Raw genomic sequence first — 12,543 nt, 5'->3', positions numbered from 1 at the left:
ATTTAGCCAGTTCAAATGTTTAAATATTGAGCAAGAAAGTAAAACGAGAACCCCCGCTTCAATAGACGGAGGCGTCTGTATAATAACCCCTCGTGTTCTTTATTTATGGCTCAAGCACTGAAGGTCTGCAGATATCTACAGTATTTGTTAGTGTCATTCTTCTGCAATATTGAGTTCACAGATCATCAATTAACATGAATTTGAGCAATTATGGGGTCTGCTTCTAGCTCTTCCAGCGACAACATATCAAAGTTTGACTTGTGTTTCTGCTCGTAACTTTTGAACCGCTTGATGAAGAAACACAAATAATTACAAACTGTGACCAAACCAGTTTTAAATTCAGTCCAATTAGATTTTCAGCAATGTTCAATTCTGACAAAAACATTTATTTTTTTTGCAAAGTCGTCCTACAGCTTCCACAGGTCCTCTGGTAGTCAGATGCCAAGTTGCAAATAAAAGTTAAATCTGCATGGACTGTCCTGCTTTGGATGGTCAAGTCACAATGTATCTACTTCTGACGTGCTTGGCTTTTTAATCACTTCCTGCAGCTACAGTATATTTATTCTAATTCTTCATGGAAACAATCTTTCATTACACTGAACTACATGCATCATAATGTGAGTATTTTATTGAGAAGCGTTCTATCTTTACCACACCCCTCTCTCCCTCTCTCTGATTTAATTCCTTCAGAAACAGGATGTCAAACACACACCTGTTTGGTAACGCTTTACAAACATGTAAGCTCTGACCTTAGAGGATGATCATAGACATTAAAAGTTTTACAGACTGCACTGAGATCAGTTCTGGAGTGTCTGTAACTCTCACTGACACTGTTCTTGTGTCAAAGAATCTGATGTGAAATCAGTTTAGTGAATGATGTGCACAATGAGAAAATAAACCAGATAAACCACTAAGGAAAAAACAGCCCTAAAGCAAATAAATAAAGATGTGTGTGTACCTGTGGTTGGGACGGTGTTGCATTGAAGCTGAATTTCTTGTCTGTCCTGTAAACACAAGGAGAAACAAAAGTGTGACATCAGAATCAGGATGAGATTTATTGCCAAGTATGCTTACACACATACAAGGACTTTGCCTTGATGACAGAAGCTTCCAGTGCACAAACAATACAACAACAAGACAGAGATATATGTATAGAAATACACAATAAGACAAAATATATATATACACACACGTATGTACAGACACAAATCTGTTATGTACAGTACAAGGGATTGTAATGGCAGAACAGGTATGGTATGTTGGATAAATATAAAAAAAGACTAAACTGTGTATTGCACATTAATTATTGCTCAATAGGGCAATTTAACTGTTCATGAGATGGATAGCCGGAGGGGAAAAAGTGTTCCTGTGTCTGACGGTTCTGGTGCTCAGAGCTCTGAAGCGTCGGCCAGAAGGCAACAGTTCAAAAAGGTAGTGGGCAGGGTGAGTGGGGTCCAGAGTTATTTTACCAGCCTTTTTCCTCACTCTGGAAGTGTATAGTTCTTGAAGGCAGGGCAGGGGGCAACCAATAATCCACTCAGCAGTCCGAACTGTCCTTTGTAGTCTTCTGATGTCTGATTTCATAGCTGAACCAATCCAGACAGTTACTGAAGTGCAGAGGACAGACTCAATGACTGCTGAGTAGAACTGTATCAGCAGCGCCTGTGGCAGGTTGAACTTCCTCAACTGGTGAAGGAAGTACAAACTCTGCTGAGTCAATGTGGGTCTCCCACTTCAGGTCCTGTGAGATGGTAGTGCCCAGGAACCTGAATGACTCCACTGCTGCCACAGTGCTGTTCAGAATGGTGAGGGGGGACAGTGTTGGGGTGTTCCTCCTAAAGTCCACAATGATCTCCACCGTTTTGAGCGTGTTCAGCTCAAGGTTGTTTTAACTGCACCAGACAGCCAGCTGCTCAACCTCCCTTCCGTATGCAGACTCATCGTCATCTTGGATGAGGCCGATGACAGTGGTGTCATCTGCAAACTTCAGGAGCTTGACAGAGGGGTCCTTGGCAGTGCAGTCAGCCGCCTGAGAGCGGAGGAACGGCCGCCGACCGCAAGGGGAGGAGGTGCTCCTAACCGACCACCTGGAGCGGTCAGGGCCACTGCCAGGGACGGAGGAGACCCCTACCGGCCGCTAAAACACAGCGGGGTCAAGAGAGGACCGCCGATCATGAGGGGCTCCAGGCCAACCGCCTGGAGCGGGAGAACCACTGCCAGGGGTGGGGGAGACCCCTACCATCCACCGAAAACACGGTGGGGCAGAGGACTGCCTCTTGTCCGCCCAGGGAGGCACGGCTGTCATCCACTAGAGGGTGGAGGAGTGGCAGAGGCCCAGGCTACGGAATACTCTCTCCTCTCTCTCTCCCGCTGTCGCTCTGTGTTGGCCTTTCCCTCTCGTTTTTTTGTTGTTGTTGTTTTTCCCTCCCCTTGACATCCAACCAGGTCCGAAGAGGTGGGGATGACCTGCCGGCAGGCGGGGCCGGAAGGGCACGCCCCCGGAAAGGGGGGGGATGTACGTCATGCCGGGGGCTCCTCAGCCTGAAAGAAAGGAGGGAGGAGTGTGACAGGGAGGAGGGCGAGGCCGGGTCGTGATGCTGCACACCCATCTCCAAATCAGGCTAATCGAGTCCTCGAGAGGAATAAAGGCGACTGGAGGCGGCAGTTTGAGAGAGAGAGAGAGAGAGTTACGGGCAGCTGCCCAACATGTGTTTATGTTTGATTCAAGAGCGTTCCCATTTCACAAGCTCCAGCTTTCCAGGAGTCAGTGTGCACAGGGTTCTACCAGTCCAGCAGGAAACAAAGTTCCCAGACTGTGAGGAAGAACGAGTCACAGGATTTGACAAACGTTTGTGATGTTCATCACATCAAATCTGTCAAACATACTCAGAGTTGTGACTGAGGAAGGTAAAGACGATAAAACTGTGGTTGGCTCTTTTACATTTCAGTCAGCCGGTGTCGTCCTATGGGCAATTCTTTGTCAGAATAAACTGCAGTGTGGCCCAGACTTTATGCTTATGGTAACTAGACGGATCACATGTGACTTCATATCAATGTGTGTGATATTGTCTGAACTCTGATCAGTGACTCACTGCAGAGTGAAACTGTCCACACGACTGACTCGCAGCTGATAGTGGATTCCAGCGCTGGACAGCGTCGACACGTCAACATAGAAGAACTGCATCTCTGACACGGCCTTCATGGGCGTCTGACACAGCGTACGGCCCACCTGAGTGTACTGATACTTCCTCTGGTATCTGCAGAGACACAACATATAAACCATTGCAAATCATCAATTCAATCAAATCTTATTTCATAAGTGATTCCATCTCTGAATGCTGTTCTGAGATGCGGGTTGGCGCTGTTTTGGCAGCACGAGGGGACCTACACAATATTAGGCAGGTGCTTTTAATGTTGTGGCTGATCGGTGTATATGTTTAATGTTCTACTGGAGCAAATACAATCCTGAATCAACTTTATGCTGCTTTATTAACCAACATTGGGGTAAAATAAAAGGGAGCACACACTCATTGCTATTTAGCTGTAGTAAGCCATCTGAAACAGAAATAATCATAATAATTTAAAATAACTATACGAATAATTTTTATTCAATTACAGACCTGCTTCTCATTTAAAATCCACGAGCATTAAATCTGTCATCATTTAGAACAATAATTCAATGAAGACTTGGAAACAACTAAGAAATCCTTTTTTTGCCTCTAATATTTTTCCATGAAAGAAATGATCGGGCGAAATAATAATGTTATTACCAGTTATCAGCATTTAAAAATAATGTTTTCACTCCAGAACAACTGAAAGAGACTTCATTCCCATTTTTGGTTATGTTCTTCAAAAACGTTACTCGTTTCTAGTCCCTATTGTGATTAATTAATCAGTGCATGTAGTTCATTTCACGAAATGTTTGCATTTGTAATCTTTCATTGAAATGTAATAACTTGTTCCGCCTCTTTCCTTTTCGACTGATGTCATCAAGCACATATTTTTTAACCACCTGTCATATAGAGACACTTTACACCATCCAATCAATTCCTCAAGGGTAACATCAAGTCCCACTCTAAAAATGTTCACATTGTATCAATATCAAGTTTCATTCCGGAAAATGTCATATTATAGATACAAATGGCTTGTGAATGCTGTTTCATGATGACTTGAAACAAAGCACATTAGCATAGGCCCGGTGTGATGTTCATGTTCCAATCCTGATTGTGCAAAGTTATATCCGGTTTTTCAGTTCAGGTTACGGGAAGTGACATAACTATCTGTAAATCATTGTCTACATGGAGGAAACTTACATTAGTTACACATTAGCAGAAGTTCATGTGCCCTATAAAAGTAGTTTCACCTCAAAAGGACAATATACAGCTGAAATAACACATTTTATACTGAAGAATTCAAATTAGTGCTTTAACAACAATACAAGCTTCGCATTTCTGCCCTTAAAGCTTCCAGTGCACTAAAAATACAGAACAGAAAGTGTGCCATGAAAACGTTTATTGCTACATTTGAGCAGTTCATGCAGGAACAGATGATCACAAGGAACAGAAAGATCAAAGTTCACCCATGAATGAGCAGATCATCATATCGCAGTCTAAATGAAACTTTGACATCTGATAAACGTCGGAGTGTGACGGGGTTATTATGGGATTGGAGGTTGCTAGGCAACAAGTGTACTTACAGGCCTCTGAGGATGAGGGGAACCTGAAACGACAGAACTGCCTGTTTCTGACGGACCACAAACAGAACCGGACTCTGAGCACTCTCCGACAACAACTCCACTGAAACCCGCACACCCTCCATCTGAGAGACAGACAGACAGAGAGAGAGACAGTCAGATAGAGAGACAGTCAGATAGAGAGACAGATAGACAGTCAGAGAGACAGACAGACAGACAGACAGAGAGACAGTCAGATAGAGACAGACAGACAGTCAGAGAGAGAGACAGTCAGATAGAGAGACAGTCAGACAGAGAGACAGACAGAGAGAGACAGTCAGACAGACATATAGTCAGACAGAGAGACAGTCAGACAGAGAGAGACAGACAGACAGAGAGAGAGACAGTCAGACAGAGAGAGACAGTCAGACAGAGAGAGACAGACAGACAGAGAGACAGTCAGACAGAGAGACAGACTGACAGAGAGAGACAGTCAGACAGAGAGACAGACAGAGAGAGACAGAGAGACAGTCAGACAGAGAGAGACAGACAGAGAGAGACAGTCAGACAGAGAGACAGTCAGACAGACAGAGAGAGACAGTCAGACAGAGAGAGACAGACAGACAGAGAGAGACAGTCAGACAGAGAGAGACAGTCAGACAGAGAGACAGTCAGACAGACAGAGAGAGCAGACAGAGAGAGAGAGACAGTCAGAGAGAGAGACAGACAGAGACAGACAGACAGAGAGAGACAGTCAGACAGACAGAGAGAGAGAGAGAGAGACAGTCAGACAGAGAGACAGACAGAGAGAGTCAGACAGAGAGACAGTCAGACAGACAGACAGAGAGACAGACAGAGAGAGAGAGACAGTCAGACAGAGAGACAGACAGAGAGAGTCAGATAGAGAGAGACAGTCAGACAGACAGACAGAGAGACAGACAGAGAGAGACAGTCAGACAGACAGAGAGACAGACAGAGAGACAGACAGAGAGAGACAGTTGTTGTTGTGATGGTACATCTGAGTGTTAATGAAGTAATGGAAGCTGGTTCTGATGGTCTCGTGCCTTGTTTCTGGAGACGGTGTGGTTATAGGAGTAGATGGTCTGGTTGTCACTGGTGACCGTGTCATAATATGTCATGTCAAACTGTGCGTCTCTCTGGATGATGACATTTGTGCCACCCGCCACTGGACCCCACAACACCAGTATAAAGACAAGCCAGCCCGGACCGGACCGGACAAAACCACAGCAGAACTCCAGCATACTGGATCCGTCATCAGAGTCTGAATGAGAAAACACAGTCAGTGCTCATCAATATGTACCATACTTTACTTTCACAGTGCATTTGTAGCTTTCACAGTTTCCTCATTAATAAAATCAAATAAACTATTATTTTTCTTATAAGAAATTGATGAAAGAGTAACAGAAACACATTTAGAGGATGTAGTGGCAATAAATTAATAATTCAATCATTTATTTATTATGTAATTCTATAATTATTGTACAAGATTTCTGCCATAACACCAGAGTAAGAACAATTAACATTACTGTAGTAAAACCATTGTAAAACTTTAAGGAGGGGTTTGAATTCTAATAGTATCACAATAACCACAAAACATACAAATAAACATGTTTGTGAATATACACACATTGTTTATTCAGGTACAGACACACAAACACACACATATATATATATATATATATATATATATATATATATATATATATATATATATATATATATCAGTATATATGTTTAGTATGATCAGCATGTATAGTGAAATAACAAATATAAACACACTGTGCAGGTAAATGTATATGCACTGACCGTGTCTCGCGCTGAGCTCTTGATCAATGTTTTTATCCGCTATAAACCCGTCTGACCCGATATAAACACATAATAACAAGCGAACACGTAGCAGCTGTCACAATAACATGCAGTCTGATGTAAATCTAATGAAAATGTGTAAGTGTGTCGGCGCTGCTCTCGCGGTGTTGTCCTGTTGATGCTGACGGGATGCCGGACCGCTGTGACGTCATCGCGCTCTCGTCACATGATCCACACACTCAAATACATTTACACTGATCTACATGAACTATGTCATACAGAACGTTCATAATATATACACAATCACACTGATTTTCAAAAAAATCAAGTTTACAAGAAAAGTGTGTAAGCAGTGCCAGTGTGCACGCACACATACACACACACACACACACACACACACACACTCACACACTCTCACACACACACTTTCTCACACACTCACATACACGTACACTCACACACTCTCTCGCACACACTCTCACATGCGCACACACATACAAACACACACACACACACACACTCACACACACACACACACTCACACACTCTCACATACACACACATACAAATACACACACACTCACTCACACACACAGACACACACACACTCTCACACACACAATGGCAAACATATACTGTGTCACTTATTCCTTACAAAAGCATTCTAAAGTGCTAATTTGGTACTCAAGAACATGTTCTTATTATTAGAACAATTGATAATTGTTGCACTACCATGCAGAAATCACAATACTGTTGGTTTTTTCCACATTTGCTGAGGTATTGAGTTCTTACAAGTTGATTTACTCTTGCAAGTCAAATTTTCTTTTTAGTTTTTTGTTTTTTTTGTTGGATTTTCCCCCTTTTACTCCCAAATTTGGAATGCCCAATTCCCAATGCGCTTTTAAGTCCTCGTGGTCACATAGTGATTCGCCTCAATCCGGGTGGCGGAGGATGAATCCCAGCTGCCTCCGCATCTGAGACCGCCAACCCACTCATCTTATCATGTGGCTTGTTGAGTGTGTTGCCACGGAGACATAGCGCGTGTGGAGGCTTCACACCATCCACCGCGGCATCCACGCTCAACTCACCATGCGCCCCACCGAGAACAAACCACATTATAGCGACCACGAGGAGGTTACCCCATGTGACTCTACCCTCCCTAGCAACCGGGCCAATCTGGTTGCTTAGGAGACCTGGCTGGAGTCACTCAGCATGCCCTGGATTCAAACTCGCGACTCCAGGGTGTTAGTCAGTGTCAATACTCGTTGAAATACACAGGCCCCCTTTATTTTATTTTTATTGATTCCCTTCAACAAATTAACATAACAGAAAATACGGAATCAAATTATATAAAATTAAACCCTTCCCCCCGAACATCACCCAACCCCCCCCCCCCCCCCGACACAAACACGCACCTCAGTAGTCATAATTATTTAGAAACATAAAAAAAATTAAAAACATAAAAAGTATACTTTCAAAAAACAATAAGAATGCACACACACATTTAACACTACAAATCCCTATTGTCTATTTGTGTGTCTTTGTCACTTGACTTTTGACCACTGGAGTGCTTGTTTGTGTCAGGTGGGAGGGGTTTTAGTTCGAGGGCAAAAACGTTATGATTTCATGTGGTTTGATGTTGCATTTTCTGTTATGTCTATTTGATTTGCTGCATGGAATCAATCAAAATTGTTAATAACAAAAACAATACAAATCCCTCTGCCCCTCCCCAAGAACCCTCCAAAAAGGCCAAATATCTACCCCACTTCCCATTTAACAAATCTAAGTTTCCCAGTCACCTCCTCGAATGCTGCCACCCTGCCCATCTCTGTGCACCACTCCTGAAATGAAGGCACTCCAGCCGACTTCCATCCCCTAAAAATAATCCGTTTGCCGATCATAACTCCGGCAAGGACCCAACTTTTTATATATCTATCCCCTATATTAATGACAGCCCCATCGCCTAAGATACAGAGTCTGGGGCAAAATGATATTTGAGTGCCCAATACGTCACACATAATACTCTGAACCCTCAATCAAAATTATTGGATCTTAACACACCACCAAAATACATGGGTTGGGTCCCCATCTTCTGATTGGCATCGCCAGCAGGTGGGTGTGTCTTTCAGTCCAAGCCTATACAATCTAGAGGGGGTCCAACAGAATCGATGTATAATCTTGAATTGCATAAGGTGCACCCTTGCATCTTTAGATGCAGTCTTGACGTTTTTTAGAATCCTAGCCCACACTCCCTCCTCCAATACCAAGTTTAAATCTTTCTCCCATAATCTCTTGAGAGAAGTTGAAGCTCCGTCCCCCAGACTCTGAAGATTTTTACACATCCTGTGAAGCGTCAGTGTTGCTCTAGGGGGCTTACACACTTTTGCTTCACTGTGATCAAGGACTGAGTCCATCAAAAGATTAAAGTCTCTTCCCAATATTATATCATGAGGGGTGCCAGCAGCTTGCAACATCCCTTCAAGATCTATAACAAAGCCCTGATCATCAGTGTTAGGTGAGTAAATATTAGCCAAAATCAACCTTTGCCCCTGAATTTCAGCTAAAACAATAATGAATCTTCCTAATTTATCTTTAATCTGTTTCAGACATTTGAATTGTAGATGTTTACTTATCAGTGTAATGACTCCCCTGCTCTTACTTGAGCCAACACTAAAGAAAAAATGTCCACCCCATATCTTCCAAAATTTTTCAGCTTCCTGTGGGGAGAGATGTGTTTCTTGAAGAAACACTATATCATATTTCTTACGTTTAAGAAAAGAAATAACTTTCCTTAATTTATGGGGTGCCCCAACCCATTCACTTTTCACGTGGAGAGAGACAATCCACTCATATTAACATTTGACATTTTGAAATATTAGAAAAATAGATTGTGTGTCAAAAATAAAATTATAAAGACCACATTCCACATTAGTGCAACAATCAAACCCCAAATTCCCCCCGAACCAAACAAACAGAAAAAAGATAAATGTGCGCATTAACCCCACGCACGACAGCGCCAACCATCCCTCTAAACTCAAACAGTCCATGTACGCCTACGAGAGCCCCCGCGACGACTTTGCCATCGGATTGCTCAAGTCTGGTGTTTCTGTACAAATTTTGTAAAACAGAATTACATAACAGAAGATAATCTATAAAACAAACTCCAACCAATAGGTGGAATAAACACAAAGCACCAGCACCAAAAAAATGCTCAGTTTCCTCAAACAGTCAAGTGAATGTTCAGTGAGCCGGTCCACTCGGCTGCAACATGAGTACCACAAAATGACTTACTCACTCCACTGACTTTATGAAGGACATTGCTTGCTGTGGGCATGTTTTTCTTTAGATTTTATAGGACAGTAAATTTTGACAGGAATGTAGGGTTGAGAGAGAAAGGGGGAATTGGATCAAGATATGACCCAGGTCAAACTTGAACCTGGGTCCTCGTGAGCAAACAGCTCTTATATGTCCTGAACACCACAGCACAGCCCACTACACCATGGCTCCAGAATCCTGTGAGCTCACTCGATTTCCAGCTTATGGCCTGTTATGTCGAGCAGATTTGGAAAGAGCCCATCCAGGAATTTCACCATATCCCAACCCTCTTCGTCCTCAGGAATTCCAACAATATGGACGTTATTCCGCCAGCTATGGTTCTCCATGTCCTCCAACTTCTCCCAGACACGCTCCAATTCCACCTTGGTTGCTAGCGGATTAGCAGATAATTCCCTCTCCGATGACTCCAGATAATCGATCCATTTCTCGACATCCCCCACTCTTGTAACCATCTCAGAGAACTTCGTCTCCATGGCAGTGATCGATCAACGTATTACAGCAAGATCCTCCAAGTCAGCAACAACCTTCGTCAGCATTGCGGACATGCCCAGCAACTCTCGCCGAATTTCCCACATCTCTCCGAACAAATTGACTCCCGGGCTCACAGCCCTCTCGGGGGTATCAGCTTGAGCACGTAAGTGTCTTTTAATGTCTCCAGAGCTCGAGGATTTTGAATTCTTTGACATATTGTCCTCATAGAACAGTTATGGCACCAACAATCATGCCACGCTCCAAATCACTGAGATTTTTTCCCCATTCTGATGGTTGATGTAAACATTAACTGAGGCTCCTGACCCATATCTGCATGATTTTATGCACTGCACTGCTGCCACACAATTGGCTGATTAGATAATCACATAGATGATTGTTGGTGCCAGACGGGCTGGTTTGAGTATTTCTGTAACTGCTGATCTCCTGGGATTTTCACACACAATAGTCTCTAGTATTTACTCAGAATGGTGCCAAAAACAAAAAACATCCAGTGAGTGACAGTTGTGTGGACGGAAATGCCTTGTTGATGAGAGAGGACAACAGAGAATGGCCAGACTGGTTCGAACTGACAAAGTCTACGGTAACTCAGATAACCGCTCTGTACGATTGTGGTGAGAAGAATATATTCTCTGAATTATATGTTGTTGGTGCTGTTTTGGCGGCACGAGGGGGACCTACACAATATTAGGCAGGTGGTTTTAATGTTGTGGCTGATCGGTGTACTGTATATGTAACAGTTTTGGTGACTGTAGGTGAAAAAGGGGTGCTACAGAGCCTCCCCTACAACTTTTGTTATTAAGCAAGACAAGTGCCTCAAAAACGCGTGAATATACAAAGAAAAGAATAAGAACATTTAATTCATTGCCATGGCAACACGAATTAAGATATAAAGAATCCCTTCATGATTTTTCATCAGTGTGGTTCTTCTAAACAATTTTGTAGCCATTTGGGTAAATTTAAGACTATTTTAAAGACTGTTAGAAGTGCCAATCTTCCTACTGCCAGGTGGTGGCGCTATGACCGGCACCCACAAAGTCAAATCCATGTGATTAGCCCCCAAGACCAAACATACATCTCAATTTTGATCTAAATCACACATCGCACACAGAAGATATGAGACACTTCCTGTTTTGCATTTTTTGTCATTCATTTATTGCCTCGCCATGACAACACCGATCGATATATCAAAAAACTGTTTACAATTTAGCATCTTCAATATCTTGGCATAATGTTGCCTAAATTTAGTGACAGTCACATGAATCCCCTAGGAGGAGTATTTAAAAGTTCAGAGACTGCAATTAAAAAAAAAAAAAAAATGGCCGACTTCCTGTTGGGCGGAGCTAATGATTGTGAGTATGAAAGTTGTTCAGCTTTATGAGAACTATATATGTACCAATTTTGGTGACTGTAGGTGAAAATGGGGGTGCTACAGAGCCCCCCCTACAACTTTTCCCAGGCCGAATGACTGACAACTCTGATTTGTGTACAAACTTTAATGAGTTTTTAAAGGTGTCATGCATTGCATTTTTTAATTTTTATTTTATAATGTTCACTGCGGTCCACTTATAATGTTAGTAAGATGTTTTCATCAAAATAGTCATAATTTAGAAATAATTGTCCATTTTCTATCTTGTTTTTGGCCCTTTGATTAAAAAGATCAATTTTCGGGTCGTGTCTCCTTTAAGACTTCAATGTAAATGGCCAGTGCTATGATTGGGTAACATCTTTGCAAATTAAATAAGTGTCAACACCCCCGCCTTTATGTGTTTGAGCCAGAGTCTGATCCCGAATCTGAAGGAAATGAACCCCCTTACTTTTTTATTCTCGTTTATACAAAGACATGACATAATGGTGTTTATCTTATTACATAGTTGGGGCATTTTAATACAGCTGTATTTTCATAAAAATCACACAATGCACACAGAAGATATCTATATATGTCCCAATTTTGGTGACTGTAGGTGAAAATGGGGTGCTATAGAAGCCGTATTACACACCCATTTTAAAGGGGGCGCTACAGAGCCCCCCCCCCCACACACACACACACACACACGCACGCCTATATGTGAACTTTTGCCCAGCCCTAATGGCCAACAACTCTGATGTGTGTGCAAAATTTCATGAAATTTTAAGCATGCCAAGTGGCTTAAAAACACCCAAATATAGGAAGAAAGGAATAATAACAATTAATGCATTGCCATGGCAACAGTATATCA

At 42.5% G+C, this 12,543-nt stretch overlaps 1 protein-coding gene across 2 annotated transcripts in view; it reads right to left on the bottom strand.

Moving 5' to 3' along the window:
* The window catches only part of sidt2 (SID1 transmembrane family, member 2), a 21,993-nt gene extending 15,304 nt beyond the window's left edge, over positions 1–6,689 (bottom strand). For both annotated transcript variants that reach the window (XM_051680089.1, XM_051680091.1), the window contains exons 1-5: positions 6,500–6,689; positions 5,737–5,954; positions 4,697–4,818; positions 3,093–3,257; positions 959–1,004 (exon numbers count right to left, since the gene is read on the bottom strand). In XM_051680089.1, the coding sequence (XP_051536049.1) occupies positions 959–1,004; positions 3,093–3,257; positions 4,697–4,818; positions 5,737–5,934 (531 nt within the window). In that variant the 5' untranslated portion in view covers positions 5,935–5,954; positions 6,500–6,689. The remainder of the gene's footprint in view (positions 1–958; positions 1,005–3,092; positions 3,258–4,696; positions 4,819–5,736; positions 5,955–6,499) is intronic.
* Between the last annotated feature and the right edge of the window lie 5,854 nt (positions 6,690–12,543).

Source organism: Myxocyprinus asiaticus, chromosome 39 (genome assembly GCF_019703515.2).
Source record: "Myxocyprinus asiaticus isolate MX2 ecotype Aquarium Trade chromosome 39, UBuf_Myxa_2, whole genome shotgun sequence".
NCBI lineage: Eukaryota > Metazoa > Chordata > Actinopteri > Cypriniformes > Catostomidae > Myxocyprinus > Myxocyprinus asiaticus.
This window is presented reverse-complemented; position numbering and strand designations above follow the sequence as displayed.